This window comes from Rhinatrema bivittatum, chromosome 3 (genome assembly GCF_901001135.1).
Source record: "Rhinatrema bivittatum chromosome 3, aRhiBiv1.1, whole genome shotgun sequence".
Classification (NCBI taxonomy): domain Eukaryota; kingdom Metazoa; phylum Chordata; class Amphibia; order Gymnophiona; family Rhinatrematidae; genus Rhinatrema; species Rhinatrema bivittatum.
This window is the reverse complement of record NC_042617.1, coordinates 277,123,860-277,146,230: the sequence shown is the minus strand read 5'-3', so window position 1 is coordinate 277,146,230 and position 22,371 is coordinate 277,123,860. Positions and strand designations below refer to the sequence as shown.

The 22,371-nt window shown below is 46.4% G+C and overlaps 1 protein-coding gene across 1 annotated transcript in view; it reads left to right on the top strand.

The window, feature by feature from the left end:
- PA2G4 (proliferation-associated 2G4) overlaps nt 1–22,371 on the top strand; it is a 61,717-nt gene that overhangs the window by 7,160 nt on the left and 32,186 nt on the right. The window contains exons 3-5 of the mRNA XM_029594737.1: nt 11,406–11,511; nt 12,481–12,550; nt 20,259–20,351. Of these exons, the coding sequence (XP_029450597.1) occupies nt 11,406–11,511; nt 12,481–12,550; nt 20,259–20,351 (269 nt within the window). The remainder of the gene's footprint in view (nt 1–11,405; nt 11,512–12,480; nt 12,551–20,258; nt 20,352–22,371) is intronic.

Here is a 22,371-nt window from a genome sequence, read left to right as displayed (position 1 = left end):
CTCAGCCAGTCAAGAGACACGAGCTGTTGAGAAGCTCTTCAGGCCTTTGATTTTCGGTGCTGGATATTGAATGGATCCAGGCCTAAATGTGCTAAAGGTACAGACAGGCTTTGCTTAGCCATATGGTAGGCCACAGCAGCGGTTCTTTTCCTGCGTGCGTAGGCATGTACGTGCATTCTTGCTGCGTAGCAGTTGCATGTGCAGGGACCGTGCGAGCAAGGCTGTGGCCTAAATTTGCGCGCATATGTCTGCAATCTAGACTTGAGCACATATTTGCACAGGTACTTGTGCGCATATGACCATAGCTTATACAAGCATGTATTTGTGCATGTTCTTGTGCATGTACAACCGCGATCTAGTCTTGAATTCATATTTGTGCGCGTCCTGGAGGGCTGTACATTTACGCCCGGGTGGCATTGGTGGGCGTGTAGGAGGTCACCTAGAGCCAACGTTCAGGAGAGCTAGGTACCGAGGACCAACAGGTCTAAACATCTTGCTGTCTGAGGTTTGCCATCTGATAGCAATTTATTCCTTACTCTCTCTCCATTTCTGTCAGCGCTGTTTAGATGTTCAGAGATTTGACTATACAGTTTTTGCCGATGTTGGGACATCCCCTCGGCCTAGGTATCTCTGGAGTGGAGTGGAGTGGGAGGCGAGACAACGATCAGTTTTCCACCTCCTTTGTTTCCAAGGGCAGAAGCTTCCCTGAGAGAGCAAGTTTGGGCCTATGGGTTCCCTCCTCCTGGGTGAAATGTTTTCAAGGCCTGAAGACCTTTCTGCAGGGGTGCCTAGGAAAGGTGAAGCAACCTACTATATAGGGATCGCTGGCTTGGGCCTCCCATTTGTCAGTCACGGCGGCCAGATGCCGCAGGGAGGCTGTCAATGGTAATATTCAAGGGGGTGTCTCATGAGACATCGGAGGATTCCGATGGAGAATTGGCTTTTCCCATTGAGAGCAGGTCTGAATTAGCCATGCTGTCATGGGAACTGTCAATCAGGCCCGGGAGGCGGAGCTTCCAAAGTAGAATTCAGAGCTTTGGTCTGTGCAGCTGCGCGTGCGTTCCCGCACAGGAAAAACAGAATCTCCTCAGTCTGTTTTTTCCGCGCGCGTAGTTTCATTCTCCTCAGGATGTTTTTGAAAGAACTGCAAAATATCAAAAAAGTCAATCCCGAGACCATCAGGATTCAAACCATGTGAGTGTGGGAAGATCATGTTCATCACTGATGGACATGATTTTTGCTATCTGTGTTTGGGGCCCCGACATGATCAAAGTATGTGCGAGCACTGTGGCCACATGTCCTCCAGAGCCCAACGGCAACGGGCTCAGAAGATTCGGGACCTCAGAATCACCGCTGGAGGCTCCTCTGCCCCACCTTCAGAGTCCCACTCCATCTCCAGGACCATCAAAAATACAGGCCCCGACAGTAAGAAGAACCTCATCTGTAGAAGTGTCTATCTCCAGGCCTGGAGGTGAGAAGGGGTCCAAGAATATTCAAAGCGATCGAGATTCCCACAAATCGAAGCCTAAGGCCCACCGAGATAAATTGGAGTTGGTTCGTCGATTGCACCCAGGCCACATGGCGCAACACGGGCATCATGAAACCGCTACTGTGTCAAAACATCGGTCTGGACCAAGGGCACCAGCGGCGCACCAACCAGCGGCGCCGACGCAACAGAGACCGCACATGGCGCCGATTGCAATGGCATAGACGCCGACGCATACGACGCCGAGTTCGAAGCACGGCGCAAAGTCAAGAGTTGCCGAAACACAGAATGATGCATACACCTCAAGCTGCGCCCCCGCTCGACTCAAGTATTAAGTAAGTCGAAGCAAACCAAACATCTCACCTTAAAACAGTCGGAAGTCAATTAAGCCTGGGTCTATCCTACCAGAAAAGCACAAAACAACTAAATCAATGAACCAGAGGTCCCGACATTCATCTGTTGATTCCGTAGAAAGAGCTAAAGGTGATTCAAGGAGACAGTTTGTGCCTTTATCAAGTCCACAACTCTCTCGAAAATCCATGTCAACCTTGCGACAAGAGACACCAAGATCCCTTTTTCAATCAGAGGAGGAATATGTGCACATAACATCACACTCTTTGTCTTCATCATCACCCTTATAAGTTTTTTCTGACCTCTCGTCTGGTTCCAGACAACGAGATTTGGATCACATTCTACAAGAGCCACTAGCTAAAAAGAAAAAGGTGACTGAAGAGTTTACACCCACAAAAACTACATTTAGGACCTCCAGACTCAGATATACTATTGGCAGCACTGCCATCACCAGGGTCTAAACGACCCTCAAAACCACTTATGCCACCTCAGATCCAACAGGTTTTCTCCCAGTTGTCTGCAGCCCTCAGGATTTTTTGAGACACTGCAATCTACCTTTACCTTACCACCTTCGCCTACAACTAGCACACGGGAGTCTCCACAAGCCACAAAGGAGCCATCCCCGGATCGCCCAATATCACCATTACTAAAAGACCCGTCCATTAGGATCTCAGCTACCGGCATGGGTGTCTCCATCACCCTTAAGACCCGACTCGCCTCAAACATCTCCAGACACATCCACAGGGTACCCGTCAGACCCTCCTGAAGATCTGCCTGAACCCTATTCCCCACTGAAAGATTTATCATACCCTAATTTTCTAGAAAATATGGGATCCCTCCTCCATTTAGAAATAGCGAAAATTCCAGACCCAAAGGCAGAAACGTTGGGCCTGTTAAAGATTTTTGATTTACCAGCGGAACCAACTTCTTTACCTCCACATAAGATATTGGATGCAGTATTAGAAAAGACATGGGAAACACCTTTCGCTATTCCCCCAGTTTCAAGAAAGACAGATTTGAAATTTAAAATGAAAGTCGCCTTTCTATTCCCTTCCATAACTCCCTCATTCATCAATAATAGTAAGTCAGCCATGCAGCGAGCAAAAAAGTCAAGACTGCATACATCAACACACCCTGGCAAGGAGCACCGTTCTCTCGTTGACTTTGCAAAGAAGACATTCCAAGCTGCGATGATTTCAGCCGGAATACAACATCAGTTTTACATTGTGTAGTATTTATGAATGCATACAATCAGTAAAAGAATTGCTTCCTGCTGCTGACCCAATTACAACATCTATTCCACAACCAGTCCAAGATATGGAGGAGGGTATCCGACACCTCCGAAGAACGATCTATGAGGCATTTGAAACCTCTTCTAGGGCTTCAGCGTCGGCCATAGCAGCTAGACGAATGGCTTGGCTCCAGGCAAGCGCACTCCGCATAGAAGTGCACAATAAGTTAGCGAACTTACCTTGCAAAGGAGATAATTTGGTTGGGGATCGATTCTAGGGAATGGTATCCAATTTAAAAGAACAATCAGTAGCGGTGCAATCGTTGATGAATCCATCCACATGTTCCGTACCAAGACGTTATTTTGTGCCATTTCGCAGACAATACCAACGTCGACCATTCCGTCAATATCCATCATATAGGCCTCCCACATATCACACAACCCAGTGGGTACAACAACAACCACTGCAAAATAGAAGGGGACATCCTAGAACCCAAAGCACCCAGAACCAACAACCTCCTTCTTCTGCCAAAACAACCCCATCTTTTTAGTGATACAAATGCCGCCACCACCACAACCAACTCCACTGGGCAGGATAACATCACACTTCGTAGCGTGGAGAGACATAACAACGGACCGTTGGGTTTTAGAAATTGTTCAACATGGATACCAACTCCAATTCTTAACGAAACCTCAACTTCCTCATCTAACACCCAGAGTAAGCAGAGTACACCAAACCCAGCTAGCGGAAGAAATAGCATCCCTACAACACCAGTGGGCAATTCAAGTTAACCCCAATATGCCCAGAACAAGGGATTTTACTCACCATATTTCCTAATTCCCAAGAAATCTGGTGGCCACTGACTGATTTTTGGATCTCCTTGAGTAGAACAAATACCTAATCAAAGAAAAATTCAAGATAGTATCCTTAAAAACCATCCTACCCCTTCTTCAACCCAATGATTGGATGTGCTCGATAGATCTGAAGGATGCGTATACCCATATACCTATCAACCAATCTTTGTGGCGCTACCTAGCCTTTCAATTCCAGGACAAACTCTGCCAATACAAGTTTCTCCCGTTTGGCCTATCCGCAGCCCCCAGAGCCTTCACGAAGTGCATGGCAGTGGTGGTGGCACAACTTCGACAACAAGGTATGCAAATATTTTCATACCTCGACAATTGGCTTTTAGTAGCTTCGAATCCAGAAACGCTAAACAATCATCTTCAGCAAATGATTCAATGCTTGGACTGCTTGGGTCTTGTAATAAACTACCAGAAATCTATGCTAAGCCCAACACAAATTCTACAATTCATAGGAACTCGCTTAGACACCACAGTAAACAGAGCTTTCCTGCCAGTGGACAGGAAATTAGAGATGAAGCGTCTCTTATGTTCTCTCAGAACTACGCAGAAACCTTCAGCGCGTCAGATACTCACAGTATTGGGTCACATGGCAGCAGCCATTTACACTGTACCCAAACACCACTTACACATGCGTCATCTACAATGGGGGTTGAAGCAGCAATAGAAACAACACGCACAACCATTAGCAAAGAAAGTTGTTCTAACTTCAGAAATGACAAAGGACATAGATTGGTGGATAAACAAAACCACGCTAACCAAGGGTGCCTTATTCAGTGCTCCCCCGCACAACATGTTACTTATAACTGATGCCTCTCGCAAGGGCTGGGGAGCGCATTTGGACCACCTACAGACACAGGGACAATGGTCTCCCCAAGAACAAAATCTAAAGATCAATCTGCTAGAGCTCAGAGCAGTACGAAATGCGGTACGAACCTTCCTTCCCCAACTGCAAGGCCGTCGAGTCATGGTATATATCGACAATCAGGTGGCAATGTTTTACATAAACAAGCAAGGAGGGTCAGGTTCATGGCCCCTATGCAAAGAGACATTGCTAATCTTGGACCATGCAAACTGTTACTCCATCCATCTTCAAGCGACCTATCTGCCAGGGGTGATCAACACCTGGGTGGACAGGTTAAGCCAAATATTCCTCCCTCACGGATGGTCACTGAATCAGGAAGTGACTCTACAAATATTTGCCAAGTGGGGAATACCGACAATGGACCTCTTTGCCACAGAAGAAAACGCGAAAGTTTCTTGTTTCTGCTCGGTATGGACCAGTCATCGACGAGTAGCACAGGATGCCTTCCTCATCCCCTGGACAGAGAACCTGATGTATGCATTCCCTCCAATACCTCTCATCACGAGAACTGTACAAAAATGCATAAATGACAAAACTCAGTTAATACTAATAGCAGCGGCTTGGCCCAGACAACCATGATACACCTACCTTCTCAATCTCTCGATCGAGGAACCAATCACATTACCAAATCAAGCAGATCTCTTATCACAAGAAGAAGGAACTCTCCTTCACCCGATGCATTCTTCCCTACACTTAACAGTGTGGAGGTCGAACGGATCCTCTTAACAGAACAAGGCATCTCAGTGGCAGCACAAGAGATAATTGTAGAATCCAGAAAACCTTCTACAAGGAAAAATTACGGATTAAAATTGAAACGATTATTCTTCCTGGTGCACATCCAAAGAACTACATCCCCTGGACTGTTCGCCAGAAATCTTACTAGACTACCTACACCCTTTATATTCAGCAGGTCTAGCAACCTCTTCAATCAGAGTCCATCTCAGCGCCATAGCGGCGTATCATAGGCCTCATCGAGGTTAACCCATATCAAACCACCCAATGGTATCTTGTTTTCTCAAGGGCCTCACTTACCTGAGACCACCAATCTCCAAACCTACGGTTCCGTGGAATCTCAACCTTGTCTTGGAACAACTAATGCTGTCGCCATTCGAACTGATAGACATAGCCCACATAAGAAGACTACCTTCCATGTAAGATATTTTAATAGCAGTTGCATCAGCACACAGAATCAGCGAACTCCAAACTTTAGTACATTATAGTCCATGTCTACAATTTTTCCATAACAAAGCTGTGCTTTGCACTATTCCATCATTCCTCCCAAAGGTGGTTTCACAGTTCCATTTAAATCAAACGATAGAATTACCATCATTGTTTCCCAAACCGTATCAGAATAACAGGGAAAAATTGTTACACACATTGGACTGTAAAAGAGCATTGGCTTACTACAAGAAAAGAACACAATCAGAATCACGAACTTCACACTTATTTGTATCATTCAACCCGAACGCACCAGGCCTTCCAGTGGCTAAACGGACCATCTCCAGCTGGATTGCACAATACGTCCAATTCTGCTACCAGAAACAGAAATTAATGTTGCTTCCCATCCAAACGCACCTCGAGTAAGGCAGTTGCTGCATCAATAGCGCATCTACAAGACGTGCAGCCCATAGACATATGCAAAGCGGCTTCATGGTCATCCCTGCACACATTTACATCCCACTATTGCTTAGATCAGCAAACATCTGATGATGCCAAATTGGGACGAGCCATTCTACATTCTATATTGACGTAATTCCATAATAGACTATCCACCAGAATGGGATCACACGTAACGCAGAGTGCGCAAACAATGCAGCGTGATGGGAGCTTTGGACTCCCATGTCATCATGGCTAATTCAGCCCTGCTATCAATGGGAAAAAGCAGGTTTGCTTTCCGTAAACAGTGTTTCCGTAGATAGCAGGATGAATTAGCTATGCTGATCCACCCACCTCCCTGGATAGTCGGCCTATTGGACCTTATTCATAACTGCTTAATTACAGACTGAGGAGATTCTGTTTTTCCCGCGCGGGAACGCATGCGCAGCCGCACAGAGCAAAGCTCTGAATTCTACTTTGGAAGCTCTGCCTCCCGGGCCTGATTGACAGTTCCCATGACAGCATGGCTAATTCATCCTGCTATCTACGTAAACACCGTTTATGGTAAGAAAACCTGCTTTTCTCACTTCTAGAAGAGGGAGAAATTGCATATGATTGAGAGCTACTTCAGGCTCTGCTCAGATTTTTTCTTTTTCACAGAGATGTCTTGCTGAGTCTGTTGGCTTAGACCCTGAACATGCTTAGTGTACTGGAGATCAGTTTTAAGTTGCTTCCTATTTATTTCCCCCCTGTATCCAATTCGGGATATTGGATTTAAAGAAGGTAAATGCGGCTTTCAAGGTTTCCTGTTTCCAAATGGAAACTGAGGAAGAGCTCTTGGCATCTCTCGCCTTGACAAAGGCGTATCTGCACATAGCCATCAGGCCGGAGCGTCAGAAATTCCTGAGGTTCATGGTCCTAAGGGAACATTTTTGGTTTTGAGCCTTTCTCTTAGTCTGGCGACGGCTCCACATACCTTTTACCAAGGTGATGGTGGTGGGGACGGCCGCCTTGCAAAAGGAGGGTGTGTTGGTGCATCTGTATCTGGATGACTGGCTCATTTGTGCAAAATCAGAGGACCTTTGTCGACAATTGGTACAAAAGGTACCGATGTGCTTGAAGTCTCTAGGATGGGTGGTGAACCTAGCAATGAGCCATTTAGTCCTCTTTCAAACTCTGGAGTATCTGGCAGCTCAGTTTGACATGTTAGAGCAAGTGTTTCTCATAGAGATTAGTGAAATTGTAGAGTTAGATTAGATTTCTGCTAAAGCTTTCGGTGTCCAGGATCTGGGACTATTTACAGGTCCTGGTCTCTGTGGCATTGACATTGGAATTAATTCATTGGCCATTTGCACATATGCGGCCTTTGCAGGGGGCTCTTCTCTCCTGCTGGAATCCATTGTTGGAAGAGTATAACCTTCTTTCGTTAGGAGGAGAAGCCAGGGACAGTCTATCCTGGTGGCTTATTCTCACCAGTCTCGAGCTTGGTATGGAATTGGAGGTTCCAAATTGGGTAGTAGTCACCACTGAAACAAGCCTCTCTGGATGGAGGGCGGTGTGGCAAGATCAGTCAGCATAGGGTCAGTGGTCGAAACAGGTGGTCTCATACTCTTATCAATCGATTAGAGATGAGCATTGCATTTCACGTTGCTTGCCTGTCTGCCAAGGTTACGTGGCCATCCAGTACGGATCCTATCAGAAAATGTGACTACAGTGGTCTGCATCAACGGTCAAGGTGGAACCAAGAATTAGGTAGCAGCTTGAGAGGCCTGGGAGTTGATTCTCTGGGCAGAACAGCACTTGGAGCAGCTGGCAGTGTCTCACATTGCTGGAGTGAACTATGTTCAGGCAAATTTTCTCAGTTGGAGATAGTTAGACCCTGGGGAATGGGAACTGTCAGTCAGTGATGTCTCATTCATGGAAAATGGGGATATCCCGACCAAAGAGAACACAAAGGCATTGCAGTTTCACAGCCGCTGAACAGAATGCGGTATGGAAGGAATCAGAGCTCTGGTGCTGCCATAGACTCGAGGGATTCTTCTTTGTCTTTGGTGGATAAGGGATTACGATGGATAGAGAAACATCCAGGCAACATGATCCTAGTAGCTCCAGAGTGGCAACATCAACCATGCTTCCCAGATCTGATCAACATTGTCAAAGACAGGCCTCAGTTGACCCTTTTCCACCAGGACCCAATATTTTCGGGTCAGGCAGCTAATTTCTGTGTCGTGGCTTCGTTTCTGAGAGGAGACTACTGAGATGGAGGGGATATTCCAAAGCAGTTATTTCTCCCTTATTGCAGACTAGGTGACCACTTACATTCTTGAAATATGTGTGAATTTGGTGGATCTTCGAGTCCTGGTCTGCTGTTGATGGGAGTGCAACCTTGGCCTGTTCAGGCTATGGCGTTGCATATTTTGGCTTTTCTACAGAAAGTTTCTGGTCAAGGGACTGGCCTTTAACTCAGAGTGCAGAAGCGACTTTGGTTGTCTTTCGGGTAAGATGTAAGGGTATCCTCTGTCCGCATATCTGGATGATATACAGTTCCTTCAGGAAGCTAAGACCTTTTGTCCTCCGGTGTGGAACATTTGACCATCTTGGAATCTGAATCTAGTCCTTAAAGGATTGTGTGAGGCTCGGTTTGAACCACTGAAGAGAGCTACAGTTAAGGACTTGACTCTTAAAGTAGTTTTCTTGGTGGCTATTTGTTCAGCCAGGAGAATTTCGGAACTCCAGGTGGTGTAGTGTCGAGATCCCTTCCTACAGAAGTCAGATTTGGGGGTATCCTTATACATGATGCTGTTTTTTTCTGCCTGAGGTAGTCTCGGCATTCCATCTTAGACAGTTGAGCTTCCAGCTTCTCTGGATTTGGATTCCTGTATGCCTCACACAGGGGAGCTTAGGGTTTTAGATGGGAGGCATGTATTATTGAGGTATCTAAAGGTCACTAATGATTTCCATAAATCGGATCTCCTCTTTGTACTGTGGAATGGCCCAAAGAAGGGAAGTAAGGTGTCTAAGGTACAATTGTGTGGTGGCTGAAGGATGCAGTCGAGTTGCCTTATATTTCTAAAGGGTGCCTATTGCTGAGGGGGTTTAGGGGCACATTCTATGCGTTCTCAGGCAACTTCCTGGGCTGAGGCACAACAGGTGTGTCTGCATGAAACTTGCTGGTCAGCTACTGGGAAGTCATTGTACACTTTTGCTAGGCATTATTGCTTGGATGTTGGGGCTCCAGTTTCTATGTGCTTTGGTGAGAGTGTCCTATGAGCGGGACTCTCCAGGTCCCTCCCAGTTTAGTGGGCGTAGGTACATCCCAAGATTCTGGACTGATCTGGATACGTACAGGGAAAGGAAAACCGGTTCTTACCTGCTAATTTTTGTTTCTGTAGTACCACAGATCAGTCCAGAGACCCACCCATTTATTGGGGGGGGGGGGGGGGCGGAGGGAAGAGTCCACCTCTTGTATTGTTGCTTTGTATATAGTGCGGAATTGGAGGTTTTCAATGTTGATCGCTTATGTTAAATTTGAGAAACAAGTTTTCCATTGTCTTTTTGGGCAATTTAACCCTCTTCCAGCTCGTTGGAGGGGAGGGAGTTTGCTTAGAAGTTTGCTTAAAAGCTTGCTTAGAAATTTATGGTTGTTGCTGTCATCTTGGCTTGAGTACAGGTCAATACTGAGGGATTGCAGGTGGCACACTGGGTTATGTACAGTGTCGTTGAAACTTTCTCTGTCTCCATCTGTTGGCAGGGAGGCAAAACCCAGGTAGTCTGGACTGATCTGTGGTACTACAGGAACGAAAATTAGCAGGTAAGAACCAATTTTCCTTTTCTGTCAGTGCAGCAGCCATGGAAGAGTTATTTCCTTCCCTTTCATCCCACTGTTTTCTGCCCACCACTCTCCTCCCCAGGCCAACTCACTCTTTACTATTGTCCTTTCCATGTCAGTCCTCCTCACTTGTTTGTTCTTTCTGCTGTTGCCAGGCTGCTCTTGTTTTTCTGCATCCCCTCCATGCTTCCTTTCTCCCTCCTCCCTCAAATAGAGCTGTCTCTTGTGCCACACTCTCCCCTTCATACTGGACCACCTTAGTCAGTCCATCGTGCTGGACCTCCTCTCATTCCTTTCTGTTAAGGTGTCGCATTGGTTCCCTTCATCCTTCAAGGCCCATTGCTGTCATGGAGCAGTACAATTGGTAACTGAAGTTCAAGCATTAAATAAACAGCCTAAGGCATCATGGAGGGTGATGTTTCCTTATTACACAAGAGGAGGGAGGGAAGAGAATGGAGAAGTGAGGGGTGAAAGACTGGAAGGGAGTAGAAACTGGGGAAAGTGTGAGGAATGAAGGGGAGGGGAGTAGAGGTAAGAGGAATAAGAGGTGAAACATTGGATATGAGACCAAAATAGAGATGTCGGCTGAGAGAAAAAAATTAGGCACCTTTTGAGAGGCTGAGAAACAGGCTGTAAGGAGAGAACAAGAAAGGGATACTCTAGGACTAAGAGCATTTATCTCTCTTCTTTTATTTGATAATTGTATTTAGCTTTTATTGTCTTGCACTGTGTTTTGTTTGTAAATTTACATATGTGAAAATATAATGGAAACAAAGAAAAGAGAGACAAAATGAAAAAGGAAAGAAATGGTTCAGAGGCATGCAATGTATTGCAAAAAATATCACATTTTAAAGCAACATTTATGAAATGATGTATTTTCAGTAAATACTTGATCCAGGTTTATGCAGTTCTACAGAGTTGTGCCCCAGTTTTCTAACTCTTGCCGCACACTATTTATCCTTCAGCTGCAGCAGGAAACCCAGGGCCTTGGTTATAACTTGGGCAGAATATCAAGAAGTGTGCCAAAGGCGGCCTATGGTTGGGGGCTCTCCAGAAGAAGAGGGTTGCACATCTCTGCAGTGTCTCTGGTTCTTTTGTTCATCACATGCTTGGGTTCATGGGTGTAGCATGTGGGGTTGGGGAGAGGGCAAATGGTGCTTTCTTACTGCTCTTCTCTTTCCAGGCATCGCCTTCCCCACAAGTATATCGGTAAATAATTGTGTCTGCCACTTCTCCCCCCTGAAGAGCGACCAGGACTGCTTGCTGAAGGCAGGCGACTTGGTAAAAATGTAAGCAACCATCTGTGTGTGTGTCTCTTCGAAATAAGGCTGACTTGCTGGCAACTTTTAGCTGCCCCAGGTATCCTAATTCACGTGCTTCTTGAGGTCAAATCCTACAGGGCTGAATGGCCTGAGCACACCATCCCGGTTATAGCTGTGATATGTTATTTCCGTGCTATGTGATGGTGTTGGTCTGAATTAATATATTAAGGAAAGCGAATACAAAGGCAGTCTTACATGTTATGCAGTGAGGCAGGGTTGGTTCTTCCACTAGGCAAACTAGATGGTCACCTAGGGTGCCAAAATTTGGGCAGAGGAGGTAGCAGAAACCTCCAAGGGCCAGCTATCTATTTATGAAGGATGGTACTACGCGAGAGAAGGGATCAGTTGCTAGGTAGATGCGGGGGCCGGAAATTGGAAGCTGGGTGGGTGGGGGAGTTGTGGAGAGAGAGAGAGGGTGCTTGGAAAGTGAGGGTGGAATAGAGAGAGGGTTCTGGTCATATAGGGGGTGGAAAGAGGATGCTGGGTTCTGTGAAAAGAGGGCAAAGATTAGGGTGATGCTGCTGTGCTGAACAGGGAATGAAGATACAAGGATGCTGGGGGAAGGAAAAGGAGGAGAGATGCTGGACAGGGGGCTAGAGAGAAGGGATGCTGGGCACTGGACAGGAGGAGGAGGAATTCAGGACTTGGCAGAGGGTGAGAGGTGGCTGTTGAGTGGGACAAGAGAAGAAGCTGTGCCAGAGCTGCTGCCAATAGATGAGTCTGTAGAGGTTTGCATCAGGTATCTTATACTCTTACTAGCCCTGCTGTGAGGGGATTTCCCATGGTTGCCTATCTACTCGTAGCATCTCATTGGCTGTCCCTTTCTTATGATGCACAGTGTTTATCTGACTGCAGAGCCAGGTAGTGGAGAAAAGGGGCAGGGCTTATGCTTGGAGCGCTCACTGTACCTGAAGCTGCTTTGTCTTTGCATTGCAGTGATCTGGGAGTCCACGTGGATGGTTTCATTGCCAATGTGGCGCACACTTTCATTGTTGGAGCCACAAAGGTAAGTTATCTGCCTCCCCCAGCCACCTTATTTGCTCTCTTCTCTTTGATTTTGCAGTTGGTTTTCTGTGGTCTTTGTGGAACAGTAGCACCTCCAGCATGTTGGCAGCAGAGGATGGTCAGCAAGTTGCTGCAGAATGGGTATATGACTCAGTCTGACGCAGTGTTTCTCCACCTTTTTATGTGCCAGGGACAGCTAGCTACATTCCAGTTGCAATGCTGATGAGCAGGGGGGAGGATATACTCCCTCCCTCATTTGGTCTTTAATCTTATGGGTCAACCCTATAGCTAGTCTGTCATTTTAAAAAGGTAATTAACTGGCTTAAGAAAATTATTTTTAGCTATCTTTCTTTCTCTCTCCCTGCTTCTCTCTCCCAAGCAGCCAATAGTATTGTCCTAAAAAAAAACAAACCTCCCTCTCAGCCAGCTACCAGTTTGTTTGTTTGTTTATTTAATCCGTTTTATATACTGGTGTTTGGTGTTTACCTTCACAACGGTTCACAAATTCATTGCCAAATCAAAAATTAAAGAAAAATAAAAACCATGATGACTAAAAATTAAAACACAGTAATAAAGCTAACAATGCATATAATTAATAATAATAAAATCATAAAATCATTAGCATGAATTAATAAACTCAAAAGCATAAAATAATAATGAACAAAGTTCAAATAAAATTATCTAACCTAAAATAAGTTACTGGCTGACATCTGTTCCGTATGCTTGTTCAAAAAGCCACGTTTTTAGTGCTCATTGAAAAAAAAATCCCTCTTTCTCCTTCTTTCCCTCCCCAATCAGCCACCATCTAATCGTTAAAAATAAGCAATCTCTCCCTCTACCAGCCATCAGCACTACTACAATTAATATCCCTGCACCTGTGAACTTTTTTTCTGGTTGGGGCCAGTTCTGAGGACTGATCCCTGGGAGGGTAGCACCTACAGCTGAATGTTAATGAGCCTGCATAATACTTGAGTGAGTCAGCATCTATGCTGATTTCAGGACCCAAGGTGGCCGAATCCTCTTCTGGCTTCTGTATGGGGAGGCAGGATTTGGGAGCAGAGCAGACCCTAACTCAATCTCATGTAGATTCACTAACGTTCAGCAGCAGGTACTCCTCTCCCAGATCTAGGGCCTTAGGATTGACCACAACTGGAAAAATGTTCTGCTGGGCAGAGGAAGAGGGTTAGGAAAAGTTTCTGCTGGCTGTGGTGCAGTGAAGCATATGTGGCTGAAGGGCAGATTTTGCTTCCTCATCCTGCAGTGTCGGTCCATTGCTTGGCAGGAATGCTGCTGGGGACTGGTGCTGATCCACAGATTTGTGGTTGAGAAACACTGCTTGAGTGCTCATTTGGTCAACTAGCGGGAGAAAGCTGAGACATCAGCCAGCCAGCTTGGGTGATGCTGGTGCAGTTTTCCTCACAATGACCCCTTCTATTTTTATTATCTTTATTCATTCCCTGCTTCCGTGAATCCTGATGCTAAATTCACAAAATCATTGCGCATACTTGATCTGAAGGCATATAAAAGGGAGCCCAGGGTACATGCTAAAGAATATAATCCTTTGTTTAGCCTCTGTCATGTCCAAAGTAGAAATCTCTTGTCTATCTTAGGGGCTGGTGCTCAACGTGGGGCTCATCCCATGAATAGTATGACAGTTAGTTAGCATTGTAATCGATCACTGAATATTTAAATTCATTTAGTTGCATTTTAACATGGAGCCCAATACAATGAATGTCTTAATCATAAGAACATGCCATACTGGGTCAGACCAAGGGTCCATCAAGCCCAGCATCCTGTTTCCAACAGTGGCCAATCCAGGCCATAAAAACCTGGCAAGTACCCAAAAACTAAGTTTAATCCATGTTACTGTTGCTAATAATAATAAAAAAACAATTCTATGAAAAATATTTTTAAAAAATCCAAATAGTTTTTAAATATAGTATATGCCTGTTGATTGAAAACCCATTCAGTATAACACATTTTCCTGATGTAACCTCTTGAGGCTTAATTTATTTAATTTGTATATCCAGAATGTTTCTCTTATCAGTAGTATCTGGTATTTTCATAGATAAAAAATCCAAAAACATTGAGGAATGAGATTCCACATTAGGGGAACATTAAAAGTGTAATACTCTTGTGTGAATGTGTTGCACATGCATGAGTAGCACCTAATATGGAACCTAACATTGTGTAACTATAGCATGGGTTATTTTTCCCTATATGCATCACCTTGCACTTGTCCACATTAAATTTCGTTTGCCATTTTGATGCCCAATTTTCCAGCCTCACAAGGTCTTTCTGCAATTTATCACAATCTGCTTGTGATTTAACTAACCTGAACAATTTTGTATCATCTGCAGATTTGATTACCTCACTTGTCGTATTTCTTTCCAGATCATTTATAAATATATTGAAAAGTAAGGGTCCCAATACAAATCCCTGAGGCACTCCACTGCCCACTCCCTTCCACTGAGAAAATTGCCCATTTAATCCTACTCTCTGTTTCCTGTCTTTTAGCCAGTTTGTAATCCACGAAAGGACATCGCCACCTATCCCATGACTTTTTACTTTTCCTAGAAGCCTCTCATGAGGAACTTTGTCAAATGCCTTCTGAAAATCCAAGTACACTACATCTACAGGTTCACCTTTATCCACATGTTTATTAACTCCTTCAAAAAAGTGAAGCAGATTTGTGAGGCAAGACTTGCCTTGGGTAAAGCCATGCTGACTTTGTTCCATTAAACCATGTCTTTCCCTGTACGTACCAGGATCAGTCCAGACGGTGGGTTATGTCCCCCGTCCAGCAGATGGAGTCAGAACAGACTTCGAGGGGCGTAACCACATAAACCAGTACACCCTCTGCTGGAGCGCAGTATCTTTCTGACTCCAGCAGATGAGAGTTGGGGAAACAGCGGCTTCCCCAGGGTGGCAGGGCCTTAGATTCTTCTTTTTCTTTCTTCTCTCCTGTCACTCCCTCACCTTTTGGATCAAGTTTTAAAAGTAAAAAAAAAAAAAAAAAAAGTTGTTCAATTTTTGGGGAGGCGTGGCTCAGGTCTGTTCTGCCTCCTTCTCTGTCGATCTCTCCTCCTTCCCTGGCCTGGGTAAGTGATGGTTTCTTCTTTTTGCAGGATTCTTGATGTTTTCTTGCAGGTTTTTCTGAGCGCAGGTGCCTCGTGGAAGCCAGTGGTGCCGGCCTCTCCGTGCTAGCGGCTTGGTCCCGCGGCAAGTTTTTCTCCGGGGTCGCTGCGGCTGGGAGGCGATTCCCCCGCGTTCAGGGACATTTTTGGCGGGCAGCGCAGGCCGTTCCGGCCCCCCCCCCCCCCCCCGCGGCACTCTTTTCACGCTCTGACCCCCCCCCGTGGCTTTCTCTTCCTCTTCCCCAGCGATCTCCATGCCGCGGCCGTCCTTGTGTGCGGCCTGTGGTGAGCCGGTGTCTAGGATCTCGCGGGAGGGGATTTGTGCTCGGTGCCTCCCCGGTGGGGAAGGCACCTCGCAGCCCCTCAGCACCTTCTCTTTCCTCCCCTCCCCGCGGCCCGGGCGGCGCGGGCCGGCCACTTTGCCGCCATTGGCGGTAACGGCGGCCAGTTTGAATTTGCAGCGTGATGCTGCCTCAGACTCAGCACAGGAGCAGAGGGATTTTCGGGAGGTTTCTCCTCCGAATTTATCCCCGGAGGGGGGGGTTGCCCGACCAGGGGTCCACAGAGGTTCCCTCCTCAGTGCCCCCTCCCAGCATGCCGCGGTTTTTGCCGGAGTTTATTCTCCTGATGCATAGCGCGTATTTGCAGGGTCTGGGGGCCCCCGGGGGTCTGCCCCCGGGCCCCCCGCCATCCCAAGACGCCTAGGGTCTCTACTGCTCCTCATGTTTTGCCCCCTGACCTGGTGGGTTCTGTGTCGGGGGCCCCTGGATTGCCGCCTCGGATATGTCCTACCCTGGGGGGTACGGGAGCGGCTGCACCATTGGGGGGGTGTCTCCCCGGATCCTGCGCAGCCGGACGTGCAGTCTGAGGGTGACGACCCACGCGCGCTCAGGATTTTCCAGAGAGATGAGCTGGATGACCTTATTCCTCAGATCCTCTTGGAGCTGGATCTTGATCCTCCACCGGATCCGCCAGCCCCAGTTGCTCCCGCCGTCACCACTTCATCCAAGAAGGGGGATCCGGTCCTCGCAGCCCTCCGGCCTAGAGCTCGGGCTTTCCCCATCCATGATTCCTTTCTGCAGCTGCTCACCAGGGAGGGGGGCGCTCCTGAAGCTTCTCTGAAGATCACACGTGCCATGGAAAAATTGTATCCCCTGCCTGAGGATTTCCTGGAGCTCATTAAGGTTCCCAAGGTGGACTCGGGGGTGTCGGCGGTTACCAAGAGGACGACAATTCCGGTCATGGGCGGCGCAGCCCTGCAGGATACACAGGACCGCAAGCTGGAAATCTTCCTCAAAAGGGTTTTTGAAGTTTCCACCCTGGGGATGCGGGCTGTCATGTGTAGCTGGGTTCAGCAACTCCTCACTTCCCAGGACCTGCCGCCCGAAGAGACCGCCCAGGCGGATCGCCTGGAATCCGCCATAGCCTATGGGGCTGATGCTCTGTACGACCTCTTCCGAGTGCTGGCGCGGTCCATGGTATCGGTAGTAGCGGCTCGGCGGCTACTGTGGCTGCGCAACTGGGCGGCGGATGCCTCCTCCAAGTCGAGCCTGGGCTCTCTGCCTTTCCGTGGCAAGTTTCTTTTTGGAGAGGATTTGGATCAAATCATCAAGTCCCTGGGGGAGAATGCAGTCCACCGACTTCCCTGAAAATCCAAGTACACTACATCTACAGGTTCACCTTTATCCACGTTTATTAACTCCTTCAAAAAAGTGAATCAGATTTGTGAGGCAAGACTTGCCTTGGGTAAAGCCATGCTGACTTTGTTCCATTAAACCATGTCTTTCTATATGTTCTGTGATTTTGATGTTTAGAATACTTTCCACTATTTTTCCTGGCACTGAAGTCAGGCTAACTGGTCTGTAGTTTCCCGGATCGCCCCTGGAGCCCTTTTTAAATATGGGGGTTACATTTGCTATCCTCCAGTCTTCAGGTACAATGGATGATTTTAATGACAGGTTACAAATTTTTACTAATAGGTCTGAAATTTCATTTTTTTAGTTCCTTCAGAACTCTGGGGTGTATACCATCTGGTACAGGTGATTTACTACTCTTAAGTTTGTCAATCAGGTCTACCACATCTTCTAGGTTCACCGTGATTTGATTCAGTCCATCTGAATTATTGCCCATGAAAACCTTCTCCAGCCCGGGTACCTCCCCAACATCCTCTTCAGTAAACACCGAAGCAAAGAAATCATTTAATCTTTCCACGATGGCCTTATCTTCTCTAAGTGCCCCTTTAACCCCTCGATCATCTAACGGTCCAACTGACTCCCTCACAGGCTTTCTGCTTCGGATATATTTTTAAAAGTTTTTACTGTGAGATTTTGCCTCTACAGCCAACTTCTTTTCAAATTCTCTCTTAGCCTGTCTTATCAATGTCTTACATTTAACTTTCACACCAAAAAAACCCACACACACCAACGGTGTATTCCAGTACACACCAATGTAAACAATCCAAAAACAACAAGTGTCCTGGTACTAAATTTTAAATAGCACCTAATACGCCAAACTACTTATGTATGACCCTCTATTCACGGGCAGACAATGTCAGTACTGCTCGTTTTGCATAGGGGTCACTAAACCTTTAATCAAATATAATTTTTTGTTGATTTTCAAAAATTTTTAAGCAATTGCAATCGAGAATAAAAAAACGGATACTTATCCGCACGCTTATGCATTATCCTATTTTCTTCTGTTGGATCCTTCTTCCAATTTTTGAATTGCAGGAGGAGGATCTGCTGCGACTCCATAGAGATTTACATAGCTTCTCAATATGGTGCACCCTGGATCGTTGTGAGTGTGGGGACATGCGTCCACATACAAAACAATTTTGCAGGTTATACTCCAGGCCCAAGCAGGTATACTGGAGTTCATGGCTGTCGTTAATAGGCATTACTTTACTGCAAATGCACCATTTGAAGCAGCTGACAGTAGGCTCGCTCTTCTGAGACATCTTGAGGCAAGGCATCTTAGAGGAGATTTCCTCTTCAATGTTGGTTTTTGTTTTTTGTTTTTTTTAATTTATTTATTTAGTAATTTTTATATACCGATAAGTTTGCACATCGTATCGGTTTACATGGAACTAAGAGAGCGTCACCATGAAATTAGCACCGAAAAGTGCTTTTGTGAGGCTGCCGAGGTAGTGAGGGGAGGAGTGGCCTAGTGGTTAGAGCAGTGGGCTATGAACCAGGAGACCAGAGTTCGAGTCCCACTGTCGCTCCTTGTGACCTTGGGCAAGTCAGTTTACCCTCCATTGCCTCAGGTACAAACTTAGATTGTGAGCCCTCTGGGGATAGGGAAATACCTACAGTACCTGAATGTAATCCACTTTGAAGCTCTGAAAAAAAAAGTTTGAAAAGCAGAATATAAATAAATAAAAATAAATAAGTGAGGCAACAAGAAATGAAGAAAAGTTTAAAAAAAAAAAAAAAAAGTTTTGATAATTTTAGAAAAAAAAATGTTAGGATAGACAGAGCACAGGTCCATGCTTCAGCTGGAGCAAAAAATGTCTTGAAGTCTTACTATCTTGGAGAGACAAGTCTGTTCAGTACCACTGGTTGACATCACCCCACATGTAATGGCTAATTCAGCCTGCTTATTGATGGAAAAGCAAACTGTTATCGAGAGAAGGAAATAGTCTGACTCAGTTAATGGTGAGAGGCACAGTCTGAATTTATAAATGACATGTACTTAGTCCCGTTGAGTTCTGTCAAGAAACTGGCTCTTTACCTTGTGGTAAATAAAGTCAGACTGTTGTATCGCTTGACTTTTTATTTATTTATTTTTTGCAATTTAAATTTTTATTGAATATCCATGAGGTACAATAACAGACATAATAAGTGACATCAACGACATAATAAACACTCTTAACGATCTTTAATGCAGGAATACAACAATCTCATATGTCCCAAGATTGTGTCTTCCGTTCTGTTAATTTTCCCAACCCCCCCAATTCCCTGTTTATAATGTTAATGTGTTTAAGGGTTTTTGTTTTTTAGATATTGGGGCTGTGTGTTATGTTATTAAATGAAGTTAAATATTGGGTATGCTTGATTGCTTTGCTAATTGTTGAGCTATTTTTTATGGGATAAGCACCAGCCCTTTGCACTGTTTGGATTTTTTTCACTTCTGTCCTGCGGCAATGGGTTTTGTTCCTTTGCTTTGAATCCTTGTGTTCTTTTTGTCCCACTCCCTCCATCTAGGAGTCTGCTCAATGCATCCTCCACCTGTTATGGGAAGAAATGCCTCTCTATGTTAAATTCATTTAAATGATGACATTTCTTTTTTGCTATGTTGGAAAAATTAACTTCAGCCTTACGGAAGAAGACTAGTTTTTATGAAAAAAGTTTGGGAACCTTACTGGAAATATAAAGAGGAGGAGGAACTGAGGTGCCTATGTGCTATGTGACTGAGTACAATATGTGGGGCGTTATTAGAGTGCAAGGGAGTGTGGGACTTGGTGTGTTAATTAACTATACTTCAGTGAAGTCGGCATGGAACGTGTTAAAAGTTGCATCTTTTTGTATTTATCTGAATTATAAATAAAATGACATTTCTTTCCCGCTACAGGAAAACCCGGTGATAGGTCGCAAGGCTGATGTCATCAAGGCAGCTCACTTGTGTGTGGAGGCGGCCCTGCGCCTGGTGAAGCCGGGAAACCAGGTGAGAGGAAGAACATTCCACCTTATAGGTGGATCGAAATATCACTAACACATTTGGTTGAAGTATTCACTGGGTAAAAACCCGTAGTGAATAGAAAAATTGTAGAGAGAGGAATTCAACTGTAATTTGTTCTTTCCCTGTACGTACCCGGATCAGTCCAGACCGCTGGGTTGTGCCTCCCTTCCAGCAGATGGAGTCAGAGAAAAGCTGAAAGGCATCCCCCAGATAACCCGGTGTGCCACCTGCGATACTTCCGTGTTACTCTGACTCCAGCAGATGAAGGTGGCAGAACCTGCGGTCCTGATCCTTTTAAAAAAAGAAAAGGGGTCTTGTTAACTTTCTTTGCCTTTGTCTAAATCAATTAGTGGATAAAGATAGAGTAGTTTAAAAAAAAAAAAGGAAAGTATTTTTTACACAGGAGTGCAAGTCCTCCCAAGGGCACCTCCCCCCCCCCCCCCCCCCCTTTCTTGGTAGTAGGCTGGGGTTCTTACCCTGATAGCCTTTTCTGCCCAGAGACTGCTTCATGACCCGGTGAGTAGGGATTTACCTGTGGGCCGGTCCCTCCCCCTAGTAGCCCAGAGACGTTTTCATTCCTCTGGTGGGAGCCTCTGTAGCTTGGACCCAGGAACGTTTTTTTTTCCCCTGGTTGATTAGCAGCTACACAAAAAAAAAAAAAAAAAAAGCATTTCGAACTCCCAGGTCTCCGGAGGTATTTTGTAGTGTAGCTGCTTACCTTGTCACAATGCCACGCAGATCATGGTGTTCAGCCTGTGGGGAGCCGGCAGCACGGCTCTCCCATGATGGCCTCTGCTCCCGATGCATTCCCGGGGGTGAAGGCCCTTCGATGTTGCTTAGCGACGGCAGGGGAGCGTCCCTCGTGCGATCGCCTGGTGCAGGAAGAAGTTTGCCGGCTCAGAGGCCTCGGCCTGCCCTGTTCCTGATTTAGCGCAGGAACGGTGGCCATTTTACCTCCTCCAGGCTCTGACGCATTGCAAGGCTCGGGGGGAGGGGAATTTCCACCTCAGCTCCCGCCGCCGAATTTGAGCCCTGAGAGGCCTTGAGATCCGGTGCCTGACTTCCCCCCCCCCCCCCCCCCCCACACCTCCGGGGTTTCCCTTGGGGGGGGGTCTTTAAGAGACAGCACCCTTTTTCCTCCCAATTTGTGCTTTTGTTGCACAAAGCCTATATGGAGGCAGAAGCTGATTTAGATTTACAGGAGCCTCCTCCAGCAAAGGTCTCTAGGCCTGCTGAGGGTCAGGACGCTCCTAGAGTCTGAGTGGGTTGGGTGATTCCAGACGCGGCGGTAACTCCTCTCGCTGACCCTCTAGATCTCATGTCCCAGGATCCTCTTAACGCGGACACGACTGATGATGTGGACAAATCCGCTCCGGTGGAAGGGGATGATCCGCGGGTGCTCCGATTGTTTCGCAGGGAACAGCTGGACCCTTTGATCCCTCACGTGCTGTCGGAACTGGATATTCAGGCTCTGCAGCCAGTGGCTGAGCCTTCCTTGGGGGATCCTGTTTTGTCAGGTCTTCGGGCTCTCCCTAGAACTTTTCCTTTTCACCCGATGCTCTTACAGCTCATGACCTGGAAGTGAGACGAGCCAGAGGCTAGTCTGCGAGTCAGTAAGGCTATGGAAAAGCTTTACCCGCTCTGCCATCGTCAAGCGCACCACAATCCCGGTGACAGGAGCGGCTGCGCTTAAAAGATCTCCAGGATAGAAAGCTGGAGGTTCTTCTCAAGAGGATTTTTGAGGTTTTAGTGCTTTGCGTCAGAGCGGCTGTTTGCAGTAGTCTCATGCAGAGGGCAACCTTTAGATGGGTGCAGCAATTGCTCACAGCTCAGGAACTGCCCCCGGCGGAGGCGGAGCAGGTGGACCGTATGCAGGCGACAGTGGCTTATACTGCGGCGCTCTGTATGATCTCATCCGAACCTCATCGCGCACGATGGCCTCGGCGGTGTCGGCCAGGAGGCTTTTATGGCTCTGTAATTGGTCTGCTGATGTCTCCTCCAAGTC